The 21,628-nt window shown below is 40.2% G+C and overlaps 2 protein-coding genes across 3 annotated transcripts; one reads left to right on the top strand and one right to left on the bottom strand.

Moving 5' to 3' along the window:
• Positions 1 to 594: 594 nt before the first annotated feature.
• Positions 595 to 17,468, bottom strand: LOC117965543 (CD209 antigen-like protein E). Of its 2 annotated transcripts, XM_034910312.2 has the most exons (10): positions 17,332 to 17,468; positions 13,213 to 13,333; positions 12,562 to 12,684; positions 11,123 to 11,185; positions 5,142 to 5,216; positions 4,504 to 4,557; positions 4,327 to 4,398; positions 3,153 to 3,307; positions 2,410 to 2,522; positions 595 to 1,493 (listed from the first exon to the last, which is right to left on the bottom strand). In XM_034910312.2, exons 2-10 carry the CDS (start codon positions 13,262 to 13,264, stop codon positions 1,349 to 1,351), a joined length of 852 nt encoding a protein of 283 aa, XP_034766203.2. In that variant the 5' UTR covers positions 13,265 to 13,333; positions 17,332 to 17,468; the 3' UTR covers positions 595 to 1,348. The 2 variants fall into 2 exon arrangements, with proteins under 2 accessions (XP_034766203.2, XP_058864194.1); XM_059008211.1 differs by lacking the exon at positions 17,332 to 17,468 and having other exon boundaries at positions 13,213 to 13,370.
• A 1,790-nt stretch (positions 17,469 to 19,258) lies between these two features.
• On the top strand, positions 19,259 to 21,628 carry LOC117968268 (trafficking protein particle complex subunit 5-like). Its single transcript, XM_034915906.2, has 3 exons — positions 19,259 to 19,372; positions 20,397 to 20,675; positions 21,316 to 21,628. The coding sequence occupies exons 2-3, from the start codon at positions 20,406 to 20,408 to the stop codon at positions 21,610 to 21,612; spliced, it is 567 nt and encodes a 188-aa protein (XP_034771797.1). The 5' UTR covers positions 19,259 to 19,372; positions 20,397 to 20,405; the 3' UTR covers positions 21,613 to 21,628.

The following is a 21,628-nucleotide window of genomic DNA, read 5'->3' as shown; positions in this document are numbered from 1 at the left end:
AATATTATGATAGTGGTTAGGGCTCTGGACTCTTGACCGGAGGGTCGTGGGTTCAATCCCAGGTGGGGGACACTGCTGCTGTACCCTTGAGCAAGGTACTTTACCTAGATTGCGCCAGTAAAAACCCAACTGTATAAATGGGTAATTGTATGTAAAATTAACGTGTAAAAAATAATGTAATTATATGAAAAAATAATGTGATATCTTGTAAGAATTGTAAGTCGCCCTGGATAAGGGTGTCTGCTAAGAAATAAATAATAATAATAATAATAATAATAATAATAATACTTGCACTACCCAGCCCTGGACTGGAGGGAGCACCCTTTCTCTTAGGAGGGTGAGGGAGGGAGGGAGAAGTTCAGTCTCCATGCTTCAAGCCTGCTCTGAACTGGAGGGAGCACCCTTTCTCTTAGGGAGTGAGGGAGGGAGCAGTTCAGTCTCCATGCCTCAAGCCTGCTCTGAACTGGAGGGAGCACCCTTTCTCTTAGGGGGGTGAGGGAGGGAGGGAGCAGTTCAGTCTCCATGCCTCAAGCCTGCCCTGGACTGGAGGGAGAACCCTTTCTCAAAAAATGAAAACCTTTTTTTTATCTTTTATTGGCAAGAAGAAAAAAAACACCAAACAGAAAAAAACATCATGCAATGCTTGTGAAATACACATTTTGTGCCCCAAAATCAAATCAAATATGCAATGAAATAAAAGAAAATTGAGCAATAAGCAATGTATTAAAATACATGTTACCTCTCATAAGGACTAGTAACATTATAATCCCTGGTCCTTCGCTTTTGCATTGAAAATCTTTGCTTGTTTTAACACTCAGTTTATATGCAGATATTTAAAATACAGGTAAACCTCCGAGTTACATCACCATGGGAACAGAGGCTGTTTGTAAGCCTGAAATGAAATGGGTTTTAATGAATGTGCACACCTGCTAGCTACACCCTCAGTCTGGAGATTAACACAAGGATACAGCACAGTCTCCTTTGCAAATTGTTTGTTTCCTTGATTTGATTATTTTTTCTTGATGTCACTTGAGTTCCAGATACCATATTCTCATTGTTGAGGCTGATACTGCTATCAAGTTGGTTTGTTTTTTCAATTAAACGTGTAACACACCTGTGTTCCCCAGTACTTGCCATTTCAGATGGTTATCCTTTTCAATTTGGTACTCATAACTCTGAGGCTCAACTGCATAACACTGTAAATCTGCTGTTGCTGCCTTCAGGTACCTAATAACTTTAACAGCTTCTGAAAAGCATGTAACTGGCATCTAATTTTTGAGAAAGCAAAAAAAGCACAATAAAACACAGTAGCATATTGTATTCTTGCTCTACAAACAAAGCCTTTGCTCTAAAAAAAGATCATTCTAGTTTCCTTTTCACAAATGAAATAGGATTGTATATCACATGAAGCATCATTCCACAACCCATCGTTGCGTAAATGGATGCAGTCTTCATTGGAGTGCCAGTCATCTGGTTGTTGTTCTGCCCAAAACCTACAGAGCAGAAAAAAAGGAAGTCAAAACTGTGAATGAGCCCTGCGCTCCTCTGACTGTGTGACCCCCTGCACACCATGTAGCCGTGCCTTTACCAGGAGACCCTCAGGGACACCTGCGCTCCTCTGACTGTGTGACCCCCTGCACACCATGTAGCCGTGCCTTTACCAGGAGACCCTCAGGGACACCTGCGCTCCCCTGACTGTGTGACCCCCTACACACCATGCGGCCGTGCCTTTACCAGGAGACCCTCAGGGACACCTGCGCTCCCCTGACTGTGTGACCCCCTGCACACCATGCGTCCGTGCCTTTACCAGGAGACCCTCAGGGACCCCTGCGCTCCGCTGACTGTGTGACCCCCTGCACAACACGTAGCCGTGCCTTTACCAGGAGACCCTCAGGGACGCCTGCGCTCCGCTGACTGTGTGACCCCCTGCACAACACGTAGCCGTGCCTTTACCAGGAGACCCTCAGGGACGCCTGCGCTCCGCTGACTGTGTGACCCCCTGCACACCATGCGGCCGTGCCTTTACCAGGAGACCCTCAGGGACCCCTGCGCTCCGCTGACTGTGTGACCCCCTGCACACCATGCGGCCGTGCCTTTACCAGGAGACCCTCGGGGACCCCATTAGGATTCCTTTTTAATTACTGCACTGCTTTGCTTATAGCAGCTTTTAAAAAGTGGCAAATGTCAGAATAAACAACTGTGATAAAGATAACTGGTATTTTATGCAATATTAGCAGACTATAATTCACCACGGTTATCATAGTTTATTTTATTTGTTGTAAGGGTAGTAGCGCCATAATTAAAATTCAACCCTAAGGGTAAGTGTTTGAAGTTTGAATCGCCCCACAGAGCATCAGGCATTGTTTTCCTATGAAGTAAGAGTTATGATTTTTCTCTCTTCTGACTTACTGCTCTGTGGTCTTGAAGCTTGTGTTGTCCACCCATCTGAAGTCACCTTCCTTGACCCTGTCACTGAGTCCAATCCAGTAGCTCTGAGATGAACTCCTCTTACTAATTATGTCCTGGAAACATACAGAAAAAGAACGTTATTTCTGAACGAATGCTGTGAAAGTCCAAGTAAACCTTATTTTATTGTATACTGTGATAACTATGGGGCGCTTTGAGATTACAAGGTAACCTTTCGAGTGGATAAAATGCACAACTGCAACTAGTTAACAAACTCCATGGTCGAGGTGCAAAACAGCTAAAGTTTCCACCACTATGAGACATAAGCCAGTGTCCTGAGGCAGCAGTTTAACCAGTATCCACCTCAATAGAAAATGACCAGGAAGACAAGAGAACCAAATCAACAAAGCAATGGGGACCACAAGTTATCAGTTATCAGCAAAGCTTTCAAATCAATTCTGTGCTCATCAGATGATTTAGAATGGGACTGAGGCATTGATCCCGATTCACTCTAAAAACAAAAAGGAAAGCTCTCTAGTGTATTATACCCTCCTACTGCATAGTGCCTCTGCAAAGAACAGCAGAATCTCAAAGCCTGTTGTGGCGCGCAGTTCTCAAGCGTTGGTGATGTAAACAGTGAACCACAACTTCCTTTCTGTTTGACAGAGTTGAGAGCCCATGGAACTCATGGAAGGATGTTGTTCACAGACTCTGCAGCGTTGAAAGGGTGACAGTTCAGAGATTACCTTCTGTTCCTCTGCGTTGTTGATGATGAGCAGCGCTGATTGCTTCGACTGACAGAACGACTGGGAGTCCGTCCAGGTTTTTTGCTGATCAGAAAACATGTAGCAGCTCCTCCCAGTCCGCCTCCAGCCCAGAGGGCATGGGAAGCAGGTATCGACTGCCAATAATACAAAAATATATTACAACTACTACTAAACTACTGGACTACTAGAGAGTTTCTGAACCCTGTCTACTGCGCACACAGAAAGGTGCGATATAGTTACAGTATACAGTATGCAACACCATGCAGACTCTACAGCTATGGCCAAAGGTTTTGCATCATCTATCATTTTAGGATTGAAACATAATTTAAAAAAACAACTATATGAACTTAACTTAGATATTTTATTTAATGTTGCTTCGGCTTCATGAAGCAACATTAGTTCATTCTATATGGAGATGCAAACTTCTGGCCATCGCTGTATCAGCAGCCCATTCAAAGGTGGAGTCTGAACTAGTCAGGTCTCAGAAGCTAAGCCAGGTTACACCCAGTCCGTAGAGGGCTCTTTATTCCCTCTGTGCTGCAGCTCAACCATTGTGCCCCAGCATGGTGTTAATATAGGGGCAACACAGTGGTGTGGTCCTAAATCTGAGGGTTACCGGAACGCCACTAAAATACTTAATTTTCTTAAACAAGTTATTTTACAATTTTTTTCTATAGGTATACTGAACTTCTAGCAGCACATACAATAGGTGATGCATTTATCTCATTTCTAAAAGTATTTAGTAAGTGTCTTTCTCCACCTTGTCAGAATGCTTTACGTTACTTGTCTGTGTGTGTGTGTCAGTGGCTTCATTTGTGTTCGTGTCCACAGTCGTATTCGGTCTTTGTCGGTATTTTCAGCCTTCTTAAAGAAGCAGTTGGTAATAGAATAAGTTCCCAATGCTCTTTCCATTGCATCAAGGGGACTGATGAGTGAATCAGACAGGTGTGCATGAGATGGGAGTCATGTGACTTGGCTTGCCTATTATGCGTGTTCCGGCTCAGCTACACCACTGGGGCAACAGCGTTTCAGATGAGACAGTAAACTGTGATCTGCTGTAAAGAAGTCTTCTGAAGGAGAGCTGGGGTCTCAGGACAGTTTAATACAATTCTGGCTCAAAAACAGGACAAGGGGTTCAGTTCCCTGATCTTACCTTTTTCATGGGCTTTCTTGGAACAGAAGTCTCTTATGTACATCTTATATACCTCTGTAGCGTTCTGCAAGCCTGTGGAACATACAGGAGTTATTGCAACATACACACAAAAGGAACACTGCACTACATCATGATTTATTTTTCTGGAATTGGTTCGGCTAGGAAATTATTACTCACCAGAGTCACTCAACGAATTTGAAACGTTGATTACAGCTTCCCTGCATGACGAAACTGAGAGGTATAAACATATGATAGCTGTGTTAGTTCAGTTGCACAGTTAAAAGCACAGAAAACACAAATCAATGCTATAAGTTGAAATGCTTTAAATAGGATTCATGCATAACACACAGTGGCACCCGGTGGAATAAAATTGCTGTTGCAGCAATACTCTTAGAGGACATGCAGCAACTGATTTTCTGCAGAACAGAATGAAATATACACAAACATATATATATATATATATATATATATATATATATATATATATATATTCCAGTAGAATTCTCTGTACTATACATGAGAGGGAGAGATAAACTGCAGGTCTTTCTGGGGGAGAGGAGAGAGGGAGCAGTAATAGCTGCAGAGTTTGTAGCGTCCTGCCACAGAGCCAGAGACACACACAAATACCACTGTTTATTTAATGTCTGTTACTTTGTGTTCTCTAACACATTGTGTCTTTGGCAATACTTCAACTTGTCATGCCAATAAAGTATTTGAACTGGAACTTGAACTTGAAAGAGAGACAGAGAGACAGTGACAGTGAGAATGAATAAGGTATCAATCTGGTTACAGTTTGCTTGTCAAGAGGCACTTACTGTTAGAGTCCATTGCTCTCAGTCTCGTTCTGGTTTCATTGTGCTGCTCTGTTGCGTTGCTGTAACTGGCTTCAGCTACAAAACAAACAGGATTCATTTGCAAAGGCAAGGGGCCTCAACTGGGGGTCTCAACAGCGTCACAAGCAGACCACCTCAGTTCTTTCTTATTTCACGCATCAAACCTGGCTGCAGAGCATTACAAATCCCCTATTAAGAAATCAACCAATCACTGTTAAGGATTTGGTTGATTTCTAATACACGAACCACTGATTGGTTGATTTTCCCTGCTTAGAACATAGGACAGAATTCTGTTATTTTAAGAGACATTTTTTCTCACAGTTTGAAATGGCATCTCTTAAGCTGAGGGAACACGAAGCGTTTAACCTCCTCTCATCTCGCCGACAGGGACCACAGGGCATATTTGCAGGAATTAGCTTTTTTAGTTTTGCCACGTTGTCTTTTTCGAATACTGCGTGGTCCAGCATGTGTCATTTTTCCGACATTGCATCCATTTTCTTTCATAGTGAGCACATCGTTAAACAGTATCATCTTTTAAAATGCATCACATCTCATAATGCTAGACAATGTGCCAAAGACTGAAGCTGTTTAAAGATGGCGCTAACGTAAAGAAATGGCCGCAAAGTAAGAAAACTGTTGCAAAATTGGATCAGAATTGTCGAGGTATGACACAGGCCCGGTTTTTGGGATGGAACCGCATAACAGTCTCGCGTTTTGATTGGTCCATGTCTGTCACATGAATACGTCGTCACACGAGTGGAAAAGCGTGCAGGCATTTTTAACATTGTGATCAGATAGAGAGAGTGATCTGCTTTCCACAACCTTACCATTAAAATATAATGTGGTATTACACTGTACTGATATTACAAACTATGAGGAATTACTTTATATAAATTATCATGTTATGCACGAATGTAAGAATTGGCTTTCTGTGGTGGTGTACTTTTTTCTTTCAAGTAGCATATATCTATAATCGTTTTTGCGATATATTTTAATATAAAACATACACGCTATTGCAGTTTTGTTACAGGATACATTAGTTTATCTCTAATGTAATCACAGTTTTACATATAGACTGCCCCTGTTTTCATTTACGTCGCAAATTCTGGGCCGCTTTACTTTTCAGATAACATCCAAAATTCTGGGCCGCTTTGGTTTTTAGATAACGTCCCAAATTCGGGGCCGCTTTGGTTTTTAGATAACGTCCCAAATTCTGGCCCGCTTTGATAACATCCCAATTTCTTGGCTGCTCTGGTTTTCAGATAACGTTCCGAAATCTGCATTTTCGAATTCAGGCCAGTTTTTGAGATATTCTGCTTAGCTGACAGCCGAGTTTCTAAGTCATGCATGCACAGTTTACCATAAACTGGACCATTAATTCATTTAAGAGTACATGAATCAAAGTTAATGTATTTTTTACTCTCCTCAGAAAACATTTAGGAACATGGTATACCAAAAAAAAAAAAAAAGGTAATCTCATTTGCTTATGTAATGTCCATCAATATATAGTGAGGCATAGGGGTTTATCAGAACTTCTGGGTTTAAGAGACCAGTGCCCTTCAACAACTTCAAATAAATCCTATTGTATTGTATTAGTCAGCATTTCCCTTATCTATTCCTGATCATTTATACTGTAGGTCAGGGGTTTTCAACCTTTTTTTGAAACTGTACCCCTTCTATCTGGAGGTTTCAGCTCGAGTACCCCTTTACATTTTTCGCTCGACTGAACGGTACCTCAGTTACAATAAAATGGAGAATAATCTGATGACCCCCCCCCCCTGTTTATTTAATAAATCTGGGTGACAAACTGCTGGTTTAGGACAGAACAACAAACAGTAAGCTTAATTCTTAAAACTTTTAACTACAAGTATTTGGATGCACAGAATTAAAAAGACAAGTATTGGGTTAGGAGCACACCTATTTTTTTGTAACTTTGACGGCCTTTTGTAAAAGTTTGAAGGCCTTTTGATACCCAGCATACACTGCAATACCCAGCAAAGTTATACACTGATATTCTGATAGCACAGCAATTCAAATGAAGTTTGTAATTGGTTGTGTTCCTCAAATACACAATAAAAAGTGATATTTACAGGGTATACAGTTATACAGCGAACAGTGGTTTCGGACATCTAAGAACAGGTACTGCGAGCATCTGGATTTATACTCAGAGGTACTCTGTAGCCTCCTGGGACATTCACAGCTTGTTTGACACCCTCTTGTAGTTGCCCGTTTCTGCATATAAAGCAAAATGCTGTTTGTCAATCTCTTGTTTTTCTTATAAATCAGTCTTTGCAAGAATCATTCCAAAAACACTTGAATCAGTTAGGCACTACAGGCCTTTAAATTGCAGTACCAATTTGCAAGTTGCTAAGTGGTTGTGTTCCTCAAATTTGCACTGCAAAGTGATATCTTAAAGAATAGGGTATATAGTGCTTTTTTTCGCCTCCCCTTGCTGTTGGTGCAAAACTGTGCTCCGATACACTCAGGCTGATACTGTGATCACAAAACACTTGGAATGGACTTAAATTGGAGCTTCTGTACTCTTTTTTAGATGCACAACAATCTTAGCTAAAGAAAATGGGTTCCTTCGAGTTCGTAAGACCCACGACCGCCATTAGCTGAGCCTTACCCCGATGGTATTTTTATAATGGGATTTGCCATAGGGAAGGGGGTGGTCTCTTATCGTACCCGTATCTCCACGACCCCTGGGCCAACAAACTCAGAAGGACATTCTTTGCGTGCACAAGAGTCTTAGCTAAAGAACGACATCAGCCACGGGTTCAAACGACACCCCACCGCCAGATGGTGGGCGTTGCCCCAAAGGGGTTTTATAATGGGATTTCCCATAGACATTTTTCAGGGTGCTGTATCTCGGGTTCCGGGGGTCCCCAAGACTTGAAAATCGGTATGGAGGTCCACCTCGGGGCCCCTGTCGATCCCTCCAAGTGACGTGTCCCCAGCTAGAAAGGACACCAGTTTAGACTTTTTTTGCCAACCTGGAGCTCAAAAGCTATTGGAAATGCAACCTTGACATGCCATCATGCTGAAAATGTGAAAATTTGTTGAAAATGTAGCATTTGAAAACGGGTGGCTCCCTGTGAAAGAGGGCCCCCAGACATGACCCTAGGAAGTTCAACCCGGTTTCTAGGCCTCGGGGTCATGGAGATATGACCCCGAAAAGGGTAGTTTTTGGACATTTTTGACAGGGCGTATCTCTGGTTCTGTGGGGGTTAGGAACTTAATTTTTTTTTGCGTTGGGGCCCCATAGGGCCCCACACAAGGAGTCACCATTTTCATGGTTCAAATGCCAGGACGGCTTGGCAAAGTGAATTTTTTCGTCATGACATGAGTTTTTGGGTGAACCACCACACCTTTTTAGGGGGTGGTTTGGGGTGCTCCCCTGAGTCTATATCACTTTGAATGGTGGTTCTACGTGCTCGGGTTCGAGAGATATGCCTGAAAATGTGTTTTATAACACTGCCATAGACATGAATGGGGATGAATACCCGAAAATATATTTTGCAAAGAATTGCTACGGTGGGTGTATGCGTGCAGGGGTTGCATGGTGGTGTGTGCGTGCAGGGGTTGCATGGTGGTGTGTGCGTGCAGGGGTTGCATGGTGGGTGTATGCGTGCAGGGGTTGCATGGTGGTGTGTGCGTGCCAGGGTTGCATGGTGGTACACGTGTGTGGAGGGGAATTGGAGTTCAGGTTTTGCGCACAAGAGGGGCGGGGAAAAGACTGGGAAGGGTAGGGTAAAAGAAAAATTACTACAATCATTTATTTTCACTTTCGACTCCCAGTCTCCTTTCCCTCACTTTATGATTTTATTTTGTGATTATTTAATTATCGTCAAAATAAACGGCCTTCATCTACTCACAGTTGCAGTCTCATTTCTGTCCAAAAAGAACCTGAAACACTACAATATATTGATGGACGTTACATAAGAAAACGAGATGTCCTTTTTTCGGAATACCATGTTCCTTCCCAAAAATGTGTTTTAATATTAGCCTTTAATAAAGGAAAACGACTGCTTAAATTAATTTTCATGTATCTATTTCAGTGCAATGTAGTTTCTTCATGTAATAAGAAATACGTTTTTTAACATTTACATTTTTGTTTTTTTCATTAAAAAAAAAAAAAGATTTCTGGGGAGAGTAAAAAATACATGAACTTTGATTAATGTACTAAGGGTTACTCTCAAATGAATTCACGATCCAGTTTATGGTAAACTGTGCATGCATGCCTTAGAAACTCGGCTGTCAGCTGATTCCCCAAAACTGGGCTGAATTCGGAAATGCAAAGCGGCCCAGAATTTGGGATGTTATCTAAAAACCAAGGCTGCCCAGAATTTGGGACGTTATCTAAAAACCAAAGCAGCCCAGAATTTGGGACATTATCTGAAAAGTAAAGCGGCCCAGAATTTGAGACGTAAATGAAAACAGGGGCAGTCTATATGTAAAACTGTGATTACATTAGAGATAAACTAATGTATCCTGTAACAAAACTGCAATAGCGTATATGTTTTATATTAAAATATATCGCAAAAACGATTACAGATATATGCTACTTGAAAGAAAAAAGTACACCACCACAGAAAGCCAATTCTTACATTCGTGCATAACATGATAATTTATATAAAGTAATTCCTCATAGTTTGTAATATCAGTACAGTGTAATACCACATTATATTTTAATGGTAAGGTTGTGGAAAGCAGAACACTCTCTCTGTATCTGATCACAATGTTAAAAATGCCAGCACGCTTTTCCACTCGTGTGACGACGTATTCATGTGACAGACATGGACCAATCAAAACGCGAGACTGTTATGCGGTTCCATCCCAAAAACCGGGCCTGTGTCATACCTCGAATTGTCTGCAGGATTTGTATGCTTGTGAAGAAAAATGATTTCTGCAAATATCTGTCTTGCTTTTTATTATAAATATTTGTATTACATTTTTAAATAACATGCATGCAATCTTATAATACAAACATATTCTCAAATATATAACTTAACATTCATACATGTATAAATCTAAACCCACAACCTAAACCCAGACCTTCAGTGAGAATTATTACATAATAATAGGATTAGTACGATAACACATATTACAACGCTTTTTAAAAGTCACTGTAGTACGCCGACAGTAATATATATATATATATATATATATATATATATATATATATATATATATATATATATATATGTATATATGTGTGTGTGTGTGTGTGTGTAAGTCTTTTATAAACGGGCCTCACATTTGAAGGAAGTCATTTAATTTTGCCGTATCTGTCTGGTAGAGCCTCTCCAGCTGTAACGCATAGATGTTTCCATTCTGAAAGTTGGACATTTCTCTCCTTTCCAGTATTTAAGTTATTGTTCTTTGATACTAAACAAGTTGTCTTTTCTTTTGGAATGAAGAGCTAAGGCATTTTGATAAATTTAGAATAGTTCAGAAGATAAAATCCCCCTCATAAATGCTTGCCTATGCTTTACCATACCTCTCTGTGCTTTACAGTGCTTGCCTATGCTTTACCATACCTCTCTGTGTTTTACAATGCTTCCCTATGCTTTACCACACCTCTCTGTGCTTTACAATGCTTCCCTATGCTTTACCAGACCTCTCTGTGCTTTACAATGCTTGCCTATGCTTTACCATACCTCTGTGCTTTACAATGCTTGCCTATGCTTTACCATACCTCTCTGTGTTTTACAATGCTTGCCTATGCTTTACAAGACCTCTTTGTGCTTTACAATGCTTGCCTATGCTTTACAAGACCTCTCTGTGCTTTACAATGCTTCCCTATGCTTTACCATACCTGTCTGTGCTTTACAATGCTTGCCTTTGCTTTACCATCCCTCTCTGTGATTTACAGTGCTTGCCTATGCTTTCCCACGCTTTCACTGTGCTGTATGACTCTGATGTTCTTTCACTATGGTCTCTTTTATAAGATGGCTTACCTGTGTTTGTCAGATCAGAGATTCGTTTCTTCAGGTTCAGTTGCTCACCAGGAAGTCCTGAAACTGGAATTGAAAAGCAGTGTGTTACTGTGCTTGAACCTGCTGTAGTAACAGTTTGCGTCTCAGTCATTGGAAGTCTGTTTTTCAGTTTGGAAGCCCCAGATCCCCTTATCTGACCTTTCATTATGAACAAACTGTACTTAATACTGAAGCACAAAACGCCCTGCTTTATGAAGATTGCTGCATCGTTTTCATTAAGTGTAGCCACCCTTATAAAAGTTTATCTTGTATTTATCTTGCTCTTATTGTATTATTACTTGTACTGTGATACTTGAAATGTATTTGCTTACGATTGTAAGTCGCCCTGGATAAGGGCGTCTGCTAAGAAATAAATAATAATAATAATAATTTACTATGGCACATTTGCATGGTCATTTTGCAGTGTGCTAGGATTTTCCCATAATATAGGTTACCACGGTTTGCCATGTTTAGGAATATGCTTTACCATACCTATCTTATTATTTATTATTTGTTTATTTAGCAGACGCCTTTATCCAAGGCGACTTACAGAGACTAGGGTGTGTGAACTATGCATCAGCTGCAGAGTCACTTACAACTAAGTCTCACCCGAAAGACGGAGCACAAGGAGGTGAAGTGACTTGCTCAGGGTCACACAATGAGTCAGTGGCTGAGGTGGGATTTGAACTGGGGACCTCCTGGTTACAAGCCCTTTTCTTTAACCACTGGACCACACAGCCTCCTCCTATCTGTGCTTTACAGTGCTTACCAAGGCTTTACCACATTTTGCTATGCTTTGGGAAACAAGGGGCAGTTACGGTGTGTTGCTACATCGTACGTCATTGTACTTTTAAGTAACATGGTTTGCCATTTGTTTTCGAGAGAGCTTATTGGTTTCATTTATCAAAGCGCTGTGATCATGTATGTGCAGTGCTCCCTTAGGTATTTCACCCTTCAATAATACACTCATTTGATACTGTTGGGCCACGTAAACAGTAAATTGGTAAAAGCACACGTTTTGAAATAAACACACAAGTAAAAGATAAGTGCTACTGCAAATACCCCAGGCTGGTTTCACTGGAACCCTTTACAACACTGGGGAATCCCCCTGGATTGCATCATCAGAGGGGTTCCCAGCACTGCTGTAAAAACACTCTAATAGAATCCAGCTGTGGCTTATCAGGGTACATGTGAGGGTCTGACCGAGCTGGACGAAGGCAGAACAGCTGCCAGTGCTGAAACACTGGAGCAGGAGTCAGAGGATGTGGCTGCACACTTTTATTAAATGAAATAAAACACTTTTAACCACACCAACATTTAGAAATACTTAAAGAACCTTAATAAGAAGTTCAAAGACAAATGCTTTGACAGTATTTGACAGGTATTGGACAGGGTTTCACAGCCTTTGTTGCGTCACTCACGGTAGACCAGCGCAGATATCAGCAGGCAAACGTCAACCACTAACAGGAGCAGAAGTGTCCAGGACAGGCAACGAGACGGACGGCTCTGCGCGGGATCCTCGCTGGCCAGGACTGGCCTGTAACCTGAACACATGACAGATCAGTGTTGTGGTGGGTGATTCAGTGCCACCGGATCTGGTATTGATGCAGGACCAGACGATACCACATCAATACAATATTGACATTTCTGTGTGTTCTTTAATCTCAAGTCATTTGCAAGGCTCCCAAGTCTGAATGAAAACAAAGTCTATAGTGCCGCCATAGATATATTTAAATAAGGGTTGTATGGCGGTGGCGTTTGTGTGCACGTTAATTGCATAGAAAATATTAACATGAATTAATTATGCATTAATTATTAGACAAAGCAATTGTTTTGTGTGTTAAAGAGCTCTAAACTAATAATAATAATAATAATAATAATAATAATAATAATAATAATAATAATAATAATAATAGGAATAGGTTTCTTGAAGTTGTACTTGAAGTAGCAGGTAAAGCAGAAGCGTATGTATTTATATTTAAAAAAAAACAATAAGAACTTGTGTGAATTGCGCATTGCTTATGAGAGGTAAGGAAATATTATTTTCAAATTCAAGGCTCCTTTAATCTCACCTGTGCTGCAGCTCTGCACATCGTGAGACATTCTCCCAATCTCATCTGCCATCCTTACACAATCACAGAACAGAGAGAGACCGGGTTTTACTGGCAGGCACTACAAGAAGAGATCTGAAAACTGAGAGGCAAAGCAGCAGGTGTTAAAATGGCCAGTTTACCCCAGTCAAAGCTGAAAGCTGAACTGGTTTCCACATGGTCATACTGGTTCAGGAGATTGTAATACTGCCTACAAGGGTTCAATAAAAAAGGAATGAAAATCAATGAAGTTTACTGTCAAATTCAGAGGAGTGTTGTCTGCAATGTTAGTTGATATGTTGGAAACCAGTGCTGGGATTTATATAAAATACCAGCTGTGTTGGAAACCGGTAAAGACTCTTTCTGGTACCAGCTTTCCAACTGGAATTTTCAGTAGAGAAGTTATAAAATGTACAACTTTGTTTTTTACTCAAAGTCCATTTTAACCTGCTTAAGATACATACTGCAGGACTTTTAAAGAATTATTTATTTTATTTTATTTTTTACCGTATTAATAGACATTTTTTTTAGATTAAGTGTTGCTTTAGATTAAAAGGGTTTCATGCACTGCAAACTTGATTGAGTCAAAATGGGCTTTGAAAAAAGTCTTTAGCCAATCATTCTTTGAAACAGTCCTGTAGTTTTGTGAATTGGCGTTGTAGTCCTGTACGCTGGTGTGACACCTAGGTTGGTGCAAAAAAAAAAAAAAAAAAAAAAAAAAAAGTTATTAAAAGTTAAAAGGGTCGGTTTGGTCTGGTGTTTGAGAAGAAGTCTACGAGCTTGGTGATACCTGGTAATACTGCAATGCAAGTCATTTGGGTGCATTGTTATAGAAATGACTCACAAAGAAACGAGAAAATATAAAGAATAAACACAAATAGAAAACGCCTGCTATTCAACTAATTATATATATATATATATATATATATATATATATATATATATATATATATATATATATATATATATATATATATATATATATATATATATATGGAAATAAATGTATTTTCTATTTTTACTATTTTAAGTTATTTTAATGGTCACTTATTCACTACCTTATATTGCATCTAATGATTAGTGCATCACATTCAACGTAATAGTTAAATCTGTTAAAATTATTATCATTATTTGGTGTATTTGTAAAATTACTTTTAAGAAACTTTAACCTTGACAGTTTCTTTTGAAAAGAATGTGACTATATAATAATCAATCACATATTTTACAAATCAGAATAAATATGGAACTGTATTAATCCGGGCGAGCAGTGTGGAGTAGTGGTCAGGGCTCTGGACTCTTGCCTGGAGGGTTGTGGGTTCAATCCCAGGTGGGGGACACTGCTGCTATACCCTTGAGCAAGGTACTTTACCTAGATTGCTGCAGTAAAAAAAAAAAACAACTGTATAAATGTGTAATTGTATGTAAAAAATAATGTGTAAAAAATAATGTAATTGTATGTAAAAATAATGTGATATCTTGTAACAATTGTAAGTCGCCCTGGATAAGGGCGTCTGCTAAATAATAATAATAATAATCAATCACATATCTTACAAGTCAGAATTAATATGGAATTGTATTAATACAACGATTCACATTTCTATAGCGCCTTTCACCACAAGCATCCCAAAGCGCTTCACGCACGCGCAAATAACAATAAACCGTTACATTAAAAACAGACCAATACAGAATTTGATAAAAACAGAAATTTAAAAAAAAGAGATAAAAAGCTAGTTCGTAGAAATAGAACAGCATTTCCTGTCTTTAAAGACAAATACAGCTGAGTATCACCAGCGTATGGAAGTCTGCGGATAATGTCAACTAAAGGTAACACATTTATACCGAAAATAACAAAGGACCTAAACGAAGCCCTGTCGAAGACCGCAGACAATGTTGATTTCACCTCCCCAGCGAGATGAACTTTTCCTAAATACATATATTAAATAACCTGACGGCGTTTGAAAGTCAGAATCGCAAAAATAAATAAAAAGTTATAAGCACTTCTAGAACAGCCAAAAGTAGTCATTTTGACGGCTTATTACAATACATGTTTTTATTGTCAATAGACCGACAATAGGCAATTTTTATATGTATACACGCCCGTGTGTTATCTCTACTCCGCTGAGTTCACAGCAGTATGTATTTGAATGTGTTATCCAAATATCTATTGTAATCCTATCAATTCCTTGGAGAACTGCCGTCTACGTGAGCGTATATAGTCTGTTGTCTTATAATATTACTATTACAAGAATTTTTTTGAGAAATCTTGAGATTTTTGCGTTTTGATTTGAGAGCAACTACAGATATATTTGCCTTGGCACCAGACATTTGGAAGAACTTAATTGAAAACAGCATTGCCTGTTTCAAGCTAACCATAAAACAATATGGACACGCAGCTGTTTCCGACAAAAGCACGCTGTCGCTGGACACAATACATGTCCAACAAAATCTGTCAAATTTGGGATCAAGTTTTGGCTGGCAGCGGACCCTACCCCTCCCTACCTGTGCAAAGATGAAACTCGCCCGGCTGGTCAGAGACTGGTTGAGAACGTGATACTTAGGCTGATGTAACCGTGCTTAGGAAAAGGAATGAATGTTACCAATGACTTTTTTTTTATTTCACTGTAATTAGAAAAACAGTCTGGTTGGAACAGTAAACAAAGCGAGAGGAGAGTTTCCACCATCTGCGCAAAACTCTCGGTGAAAGCAATCACCGGTGTCCAGTTGCTGTATTTTACAATGTACTGGACATGGCAGCCATCAATTCATTCGTTTTGTACAATGAATGCACCGGGAAAAATATCATCTTATGATGCTAGCCACGGAGCTTTGGCAGAATCATTTCGATCAGAAAACTGCAAAGCGGCAGGGAAACGCAGCTCAACCTGGATACAGTGCACATCAAGTGACACACGCAACAGAAAACAATGCCAGGTAACTAAATGAATTAAAAATAAAACGTCTGATATCAGTGCTCAGTGTGAAAGAGCAGTATGTGGTAAATGAACACGACACGTTGATAAGCGTTACATCTGTGTGGATTGTGCTAAACAAGCAAAAAGCGGAGTTTGATAAAGTTTTTTTGAAGCTCTGCAACGTTTTCCTTGCCCCTTTTCCACTGTGCAAATTACCGGTCAGTAAATCTCAACAATCGTGGCTGGCTTAAAATAAAAACATAAATACTGAATCTTGGTTGAATTCTGATCATGAATAACACGTACCTATTTGAAACAAAAAGAGAACTGAATTCTCAAAGATTTGGTTTATATCAGCTTTTTATATTGAATTCAGCCAATAATTTATTTTTTTTTCTCTCAAGCTAATTTTCACTGATTTAAAATAAACTATTTTAGTCCTTCATTTAGTTATTAAATATATAGTATTTTTAGAGTATATATATATATATATATATATATATATATATATATATATATATATATATATATATATATTTCTTAAATTACATTTCATCAAAAGCCTTTTTGTGTGAACCTTTTATTTTATTTTATTATTATAAATATTATTTATTATTTATTTCTTAGCAGACGCCCTTATCCAGGGCAACTTACAATTGTAACAAGATATCACATTATGTTTTACATACAATTACATTATTTGTAATTATAGTCTAAAGACCTATGTGATATTGTATGCTCAGTACATTTTAATACATCAATATCTTATGTTAAATCTAATGTAATAAATAAGATTAATTGAATGTGGGCTTGCACAGTGTGGATCAATCAATTGAAAGCAACTTATTAAACAAACAACAGCATACCATGCCACATATCATTATATAAATGTCCCAATTTAAATGGCAAAATATTAACCATATTAAATAATAATAATAATAATAATAATAATAATAATAATAATAATAATAATAATAATAATAATTAGGGTTCAGGCTTTGAAATTTGGGTTTCATGAAAACATAATCATTCTTTATGCAGAATATATTTCAAAATGTGTTGCGGCAATATTTGTAATTGGAACATGTAGCCTAATACACTGACACATGTTCTTCTAAAGGTCTCATGCTTCTATTCAACATATACAATTTAACATTTAACAACACAAAGGAAAAAGTTGTGTCAATACCCCAGTTTGAAGCAGTGAGTTCTTTCCCAGGTTTGGTCTGTGATATAAAGCTGAGGTGTCCTCTGGGTAGAATGAGAATACTCTGGCTAGATTCTAGAATATGGTGATTCTCCTCAGTGTTCTTCCAAACAGAGGCATGTCTAGTGTGGGGGAGGAGGGAGGAAGGCTGTTCTTTAGCACATTCAGACTAATAGCATAGTTTTGGGGTTTCAGTTTGTGGTTTCCTATTACTGCCGCTGTTTACTGTGTCTGGTATTTGAAGTTGCACCTGTCCTGAACCATTTCCTGAAGTTTTAAAAAAAAAATTAAAAATACAAAATAATAAATGTTGTTTTGATCAAGGGTAATGTTAAATAAACGCTATAAATAAAAAGAAAACTACATTTGCAAGCTGGTAGTATAAGAGCCCCCTTTTCTCTTTCTCTGCTCAGCCAGCACAGAGCAGAGGGAGGCTGTTCAGAGAGTATAAGAGCCTCCCTTTCTCTTTCTCTGCTCAGCCAGCACAGAGCAGAGGGAGGCTGTTCAGAGAGTATAAGAGCCTCCCTTTCTCTTTCTCTGCTCCACCAGCACAGAGCAGAGGGAGGCTGTTCAGAGAGTATAAGAGCCTCCCTTTCTCTTTCTCTGCTCCGCCAGCACAGAGCAGAGGGAGGTTGTTCACAGAGTATAAGAACCTCCCTTTTTCTTTCTCTGCTCCGCCAACACAGAGGGAGGCTGTTCAGAGATTAGAAGAGCCTCCCTTTCTCTTTCTCTGCTCCACCAGCACAGAGCAGAGGGAGGCTGTTCAGAGGGTATAAGAGCCCCCTTTTCTCTTTCTCTGCTCAGCCAGCACAGAGCAGAGGGAGGCTGTTCAGAGAGTATAAGAGCCTCCTTTTCTCTTTCTCTGCTCCGCCAGCACAGAGCAGAGGGAGGCTTTTCAGAGAGTATAAGAGCTTCCCTTTCTCTTTCTGTGCTCCACCAGCACAGAGCAGAGGGAGGCTGTTCAGAGTATAAGAGCCTCCCTTTCTCTTTCTCTGCTCCACCAGCACAGAGCAGGGGGAAGCTGTTCAGAGAGTATAAGAGCCGCCCTTTTTCTTCTCTGCTCCGCCAACACAGAGGGAGGCTGTTCAGAGATTAGAAGAGCCTCCCTTTCTCTTTCTCTGCTCCGCCAGCACAGAGCAGAGGGAGGCTGTTCAGAGAGTATAAGAGCCTCGGATATATTGTGAGGAGTGTTGAATTTAAATCAAGGGAAGTAATGTTAAAACTTTACAATGCATTAGTAAGACCTCACCTAGAATACTGTGTTCAGTTCTGGTCACCTCGTTACAAAAAGGATATTGCTGCTCTAGAAAGAGTGCAAAGAAGAGCAACCACTATTATCCTGGGTTTAAAAGGCATGTCGTATGCAGACAGGCTAAAAGAAATGAATCTATTCAGCTTTGAACAAAGAAGTCTACGCGGCGATCTGATTCAAACATTCAAAATCCTAAAAGGTATAGACAATGTCGACCCAGAGGACTTCTTTGACCTGAAAAAAGAAACAAGGACCAGGGGTCACAAATGGAGATTAGATAAAGGGGCATTCAGAACAGAAAATAGGAGGCACTTTTTTACACAGAGAATTGTGAGGGTCTGGAACCAACTCCACAGTAATGTTGTTGAAGCTGACACCCTGGGATCCTTCAAGAAGCTGCTTGATGAGATTCTGGGATCAATAAGCTACTAACAACCAAACGAGCGTTTGTAAACTTTCTTATGTTCTTATGTTCTTATGTTCTCTCTGCTCCACCAGCAGAGGGAGGCTGTTCAGAGAGTATAAGAGCCTTCCTTTCTCTTTTCCTTCTCCAGCAGCATAGAGGGAGGCTGCTCTGAGAGTATGCCCGTAAAGGGAGCTGTTTTTCAAATCCCTTCACATATTTATGATGGTCCCCACAGCTACAAATAGATGACTACAGCTACGCGTGCTCGTTGCTCAAGTCTGTACCTTTAAATCTCGTGACACGGGTAACCCGGAAGTGAAAGTGCAGACTGGTTAACTGTGTTGTTTTGGAATCGGGAAGGAAAGGTATTGTGAAGGGTTTGGTATCTATAATGTTATTTTAATGTAATTCTGTATGTCCTGGGATGAGAGCAAGTTATAGTTAATGTGTCGTTTTAATGTTTTATTTCTCTGTAACCGGTAAATGTTGTGTTTTTGACACACACACAGACAGGATAGTACAAACGCGGCAGTTTAATAATAAAAACGGTGATCGAAAAATGTTCTTTCAAAATCCGCACCGTACTCACTAGTAGATCGCCAGTGACTTTTGCACTCCGAGTACCTTTGTTCTATTTACATTTTAATTGCATTTAGTTTGGAAATAGGTTTGCATTTGTGGACATCTTAAAACGCACAAAACAAAAGCGCTTAACGTGCAAATTACAATCCTAGCAGCACCTCGTCTTTAAAAAAATCCAGTTTCCATTAACAAGCACAATATAATAATCACGCTGAACCCAACAAACAACCCGCTTATGTGAACTCAGCTTAATGTGAAATTGAAAAAAAAAATGACTACACACTTTACAAATAGCAAGCTTAACTTCCCTTTGCTGTAACAAAAATGGGGGTTCTTAACATAAGATAATAATCGCAAATCACAGCTCAAGTGATAGACTGTTGGAAAAGTATTAGGAAGTGTAAAGCTTGCTATTTGCAGTTCGTTTAGGGATTGTTTGAATTTAATTACAGCAATCAAGTGTTTTAGCATGTTCCTGGATTGGGAGTACGGGTGTCTAAGAATTGTTACTTAAAAACACGAATGGTGCGAATCCTCTTAGCTAGAGTTCGGGTCCACTTTATTAAAACCTGCAGTTTTGTATAAAATCGGATGCAGGACTGTGCAGCAGTAAATCAGACCTGGAGTTTAGTTGTACTGTGTAGTTTTTTTTGTTGTTGTTTTGTTTTTTTCAATAGCCCAAATTAAGTTCCAATTCAAAATCAGATCGGAGCCTCCTTTTCAGATTTCGAAATAAGGTTTTATTTTCCATCGCGATAAACCCCACGGCGCTTCTTCCCGGTGCTGATCTTGTTTTGTCCCGGGCAGGCAGACACGATGGACACGCGATTCACCCGCGGGAAGTCGGCGATCCTGGAGCGCTCTCTGACGCGTCCCAAGACGGAGGTGAGCCTGAGCACCTTCGCCCTGCTCTTCTCAGAGATGGTGCAGTACTGCCAGAACCGCGTCTACTCCGTGTCCGAGCTGCAGGCCAAGCTGTCCGAGCTGGGGCAGCAGGTGGGGGCGCGCATCCTCGACGTGCTGATGCTGCGGGAGAAGAACGGAAAGAGAGAGACCAAGGTCATCAACATCCTGCTCTTCATCAAGGTCAGGCACGGGAAGGAGACTCCTGGTGCACCCCCTGATGCAAGCTTGATTAGCCCCAGTGTATAGGCAACAAACTCGGGTCTTATTAGACTAGTGAAACCAGGAGTGGATCAAACTGCTCTGCAATGGGAGTCTTATTTCCATCCCCATGTTAAGTTCAGAATGCCACCACTACAGTATGTCATGTTCACAGGGATAGAATTAAGACTCCCATTGCATAGCATTTTGATCCATTCCTGGTTTTAATATGTCTGAGCTTAATACCTATACACTGTGGCTAATCAAGCTTGTAGTTAAACCTGGAAGGAGTGAAACTGCTTTGCAATAGGAATCTTATTAACATCCCTTCACTGGAGGACTTTAATACTGCCGGACCAATACGGAGGACCGCTCTAAAGTGTTGCACCTAATGTTTCAAAGTCAACAAAACATGTTAGAAATTCAAGCTAGATTACGGTGAGGGGAAACCCATTTTAAAACTGAATTACTGCCAACTCACAAGCAAAAAAAAAAAAGCCTTCTTATTAAAAGTAAATGCTATGTTTGGTCTTATTTCTATTCCAGTGTTTTTTTCTTTTTTTCATCCTGCATGTTTCTAACACTCCCGCGTCTCTCCTTCCTCCTTTTTCTCCCCGAACAGGTGAATGTGTGGAAGGCTCTGTTCGGGAAGGAAGCCGACAAGCTGGAGCAGGCGAACGATGACGACAAGACCTATTACATCATCGAGAAGGAGCCCCTGATCAACACGTACATCTCGGTGCCCAAGGAGAACAGCACCCTGAACTGTGCCTCCTTCACCGCGGGCATCGTGGAGGCCATCCTCACCTACAGCGGCTTCCCTGCCAAGGTCACCGCGCACTGGCACAAAGGCACCACCCTCATGATCAAGTTCGACGAGGCTGTGATCGCCAGGGACAAGGCGCTCGACGGCCGCTAAAGGCTGGGGGGGGGAC

The sequence above is a fragment of the Acipenser ruthenus genome, chromosome 36 (assembly GCF_902713425.1).
Source record: "Acipenser ruthenus chromosome 36, fAciRut3.2 maternal haplotype, whole genome shotgun sequence".
In the NCBI taxonomy this organism is placed as follows: Eukaryota; Metazoa; Chordata; class Actinopteri; order Acipenseriformes; family Acipenseridae; genus Acipenser; species Acipenser ruthenus.
This window is presented reverse-complemented; position numbering and strand designations above follow the sequence as displayed.

Bases quoted from the DNA above. Each gene is read 5' to 3' on its own strand.
- LOC117965543 (XM_034910312.2), bottom strand. From the start codon at position 13,264: ATGGCAGATGAGATTGGGAGAATGTCTCACGATGTGCAGAGCTGCAGC. The intron at 12,685-13,212 runs GTGAGATTAAAG...TCATGTGTTCAG, and splicing joins TGTGCAGAGCTGCAGCACAG to GTTACAGGCCAGTCCTGGCC. The intron at 3,308-4,326 runs GTAAGATCAGGG...TATTATTGGCAG, and splicing joins CAAGAAAGCCCATGAAAAAG to TCGATACCTGCTTCCCATGC.
- LOC117968268 (XM_034915906.2), top strand. From the start codon at position 20,406: ATGGACACGCGATTCACCCGCGGGAAGTCGGCGATCCTGGAGCGCTCT. The intron at 20,676-21,315 runs GTCAGGCACGGG...CTCCCCGAACAG, and splicing joins ACATCCTGCTCTTCATCAAG to GTGAATGTGTGGAAGGCTCT.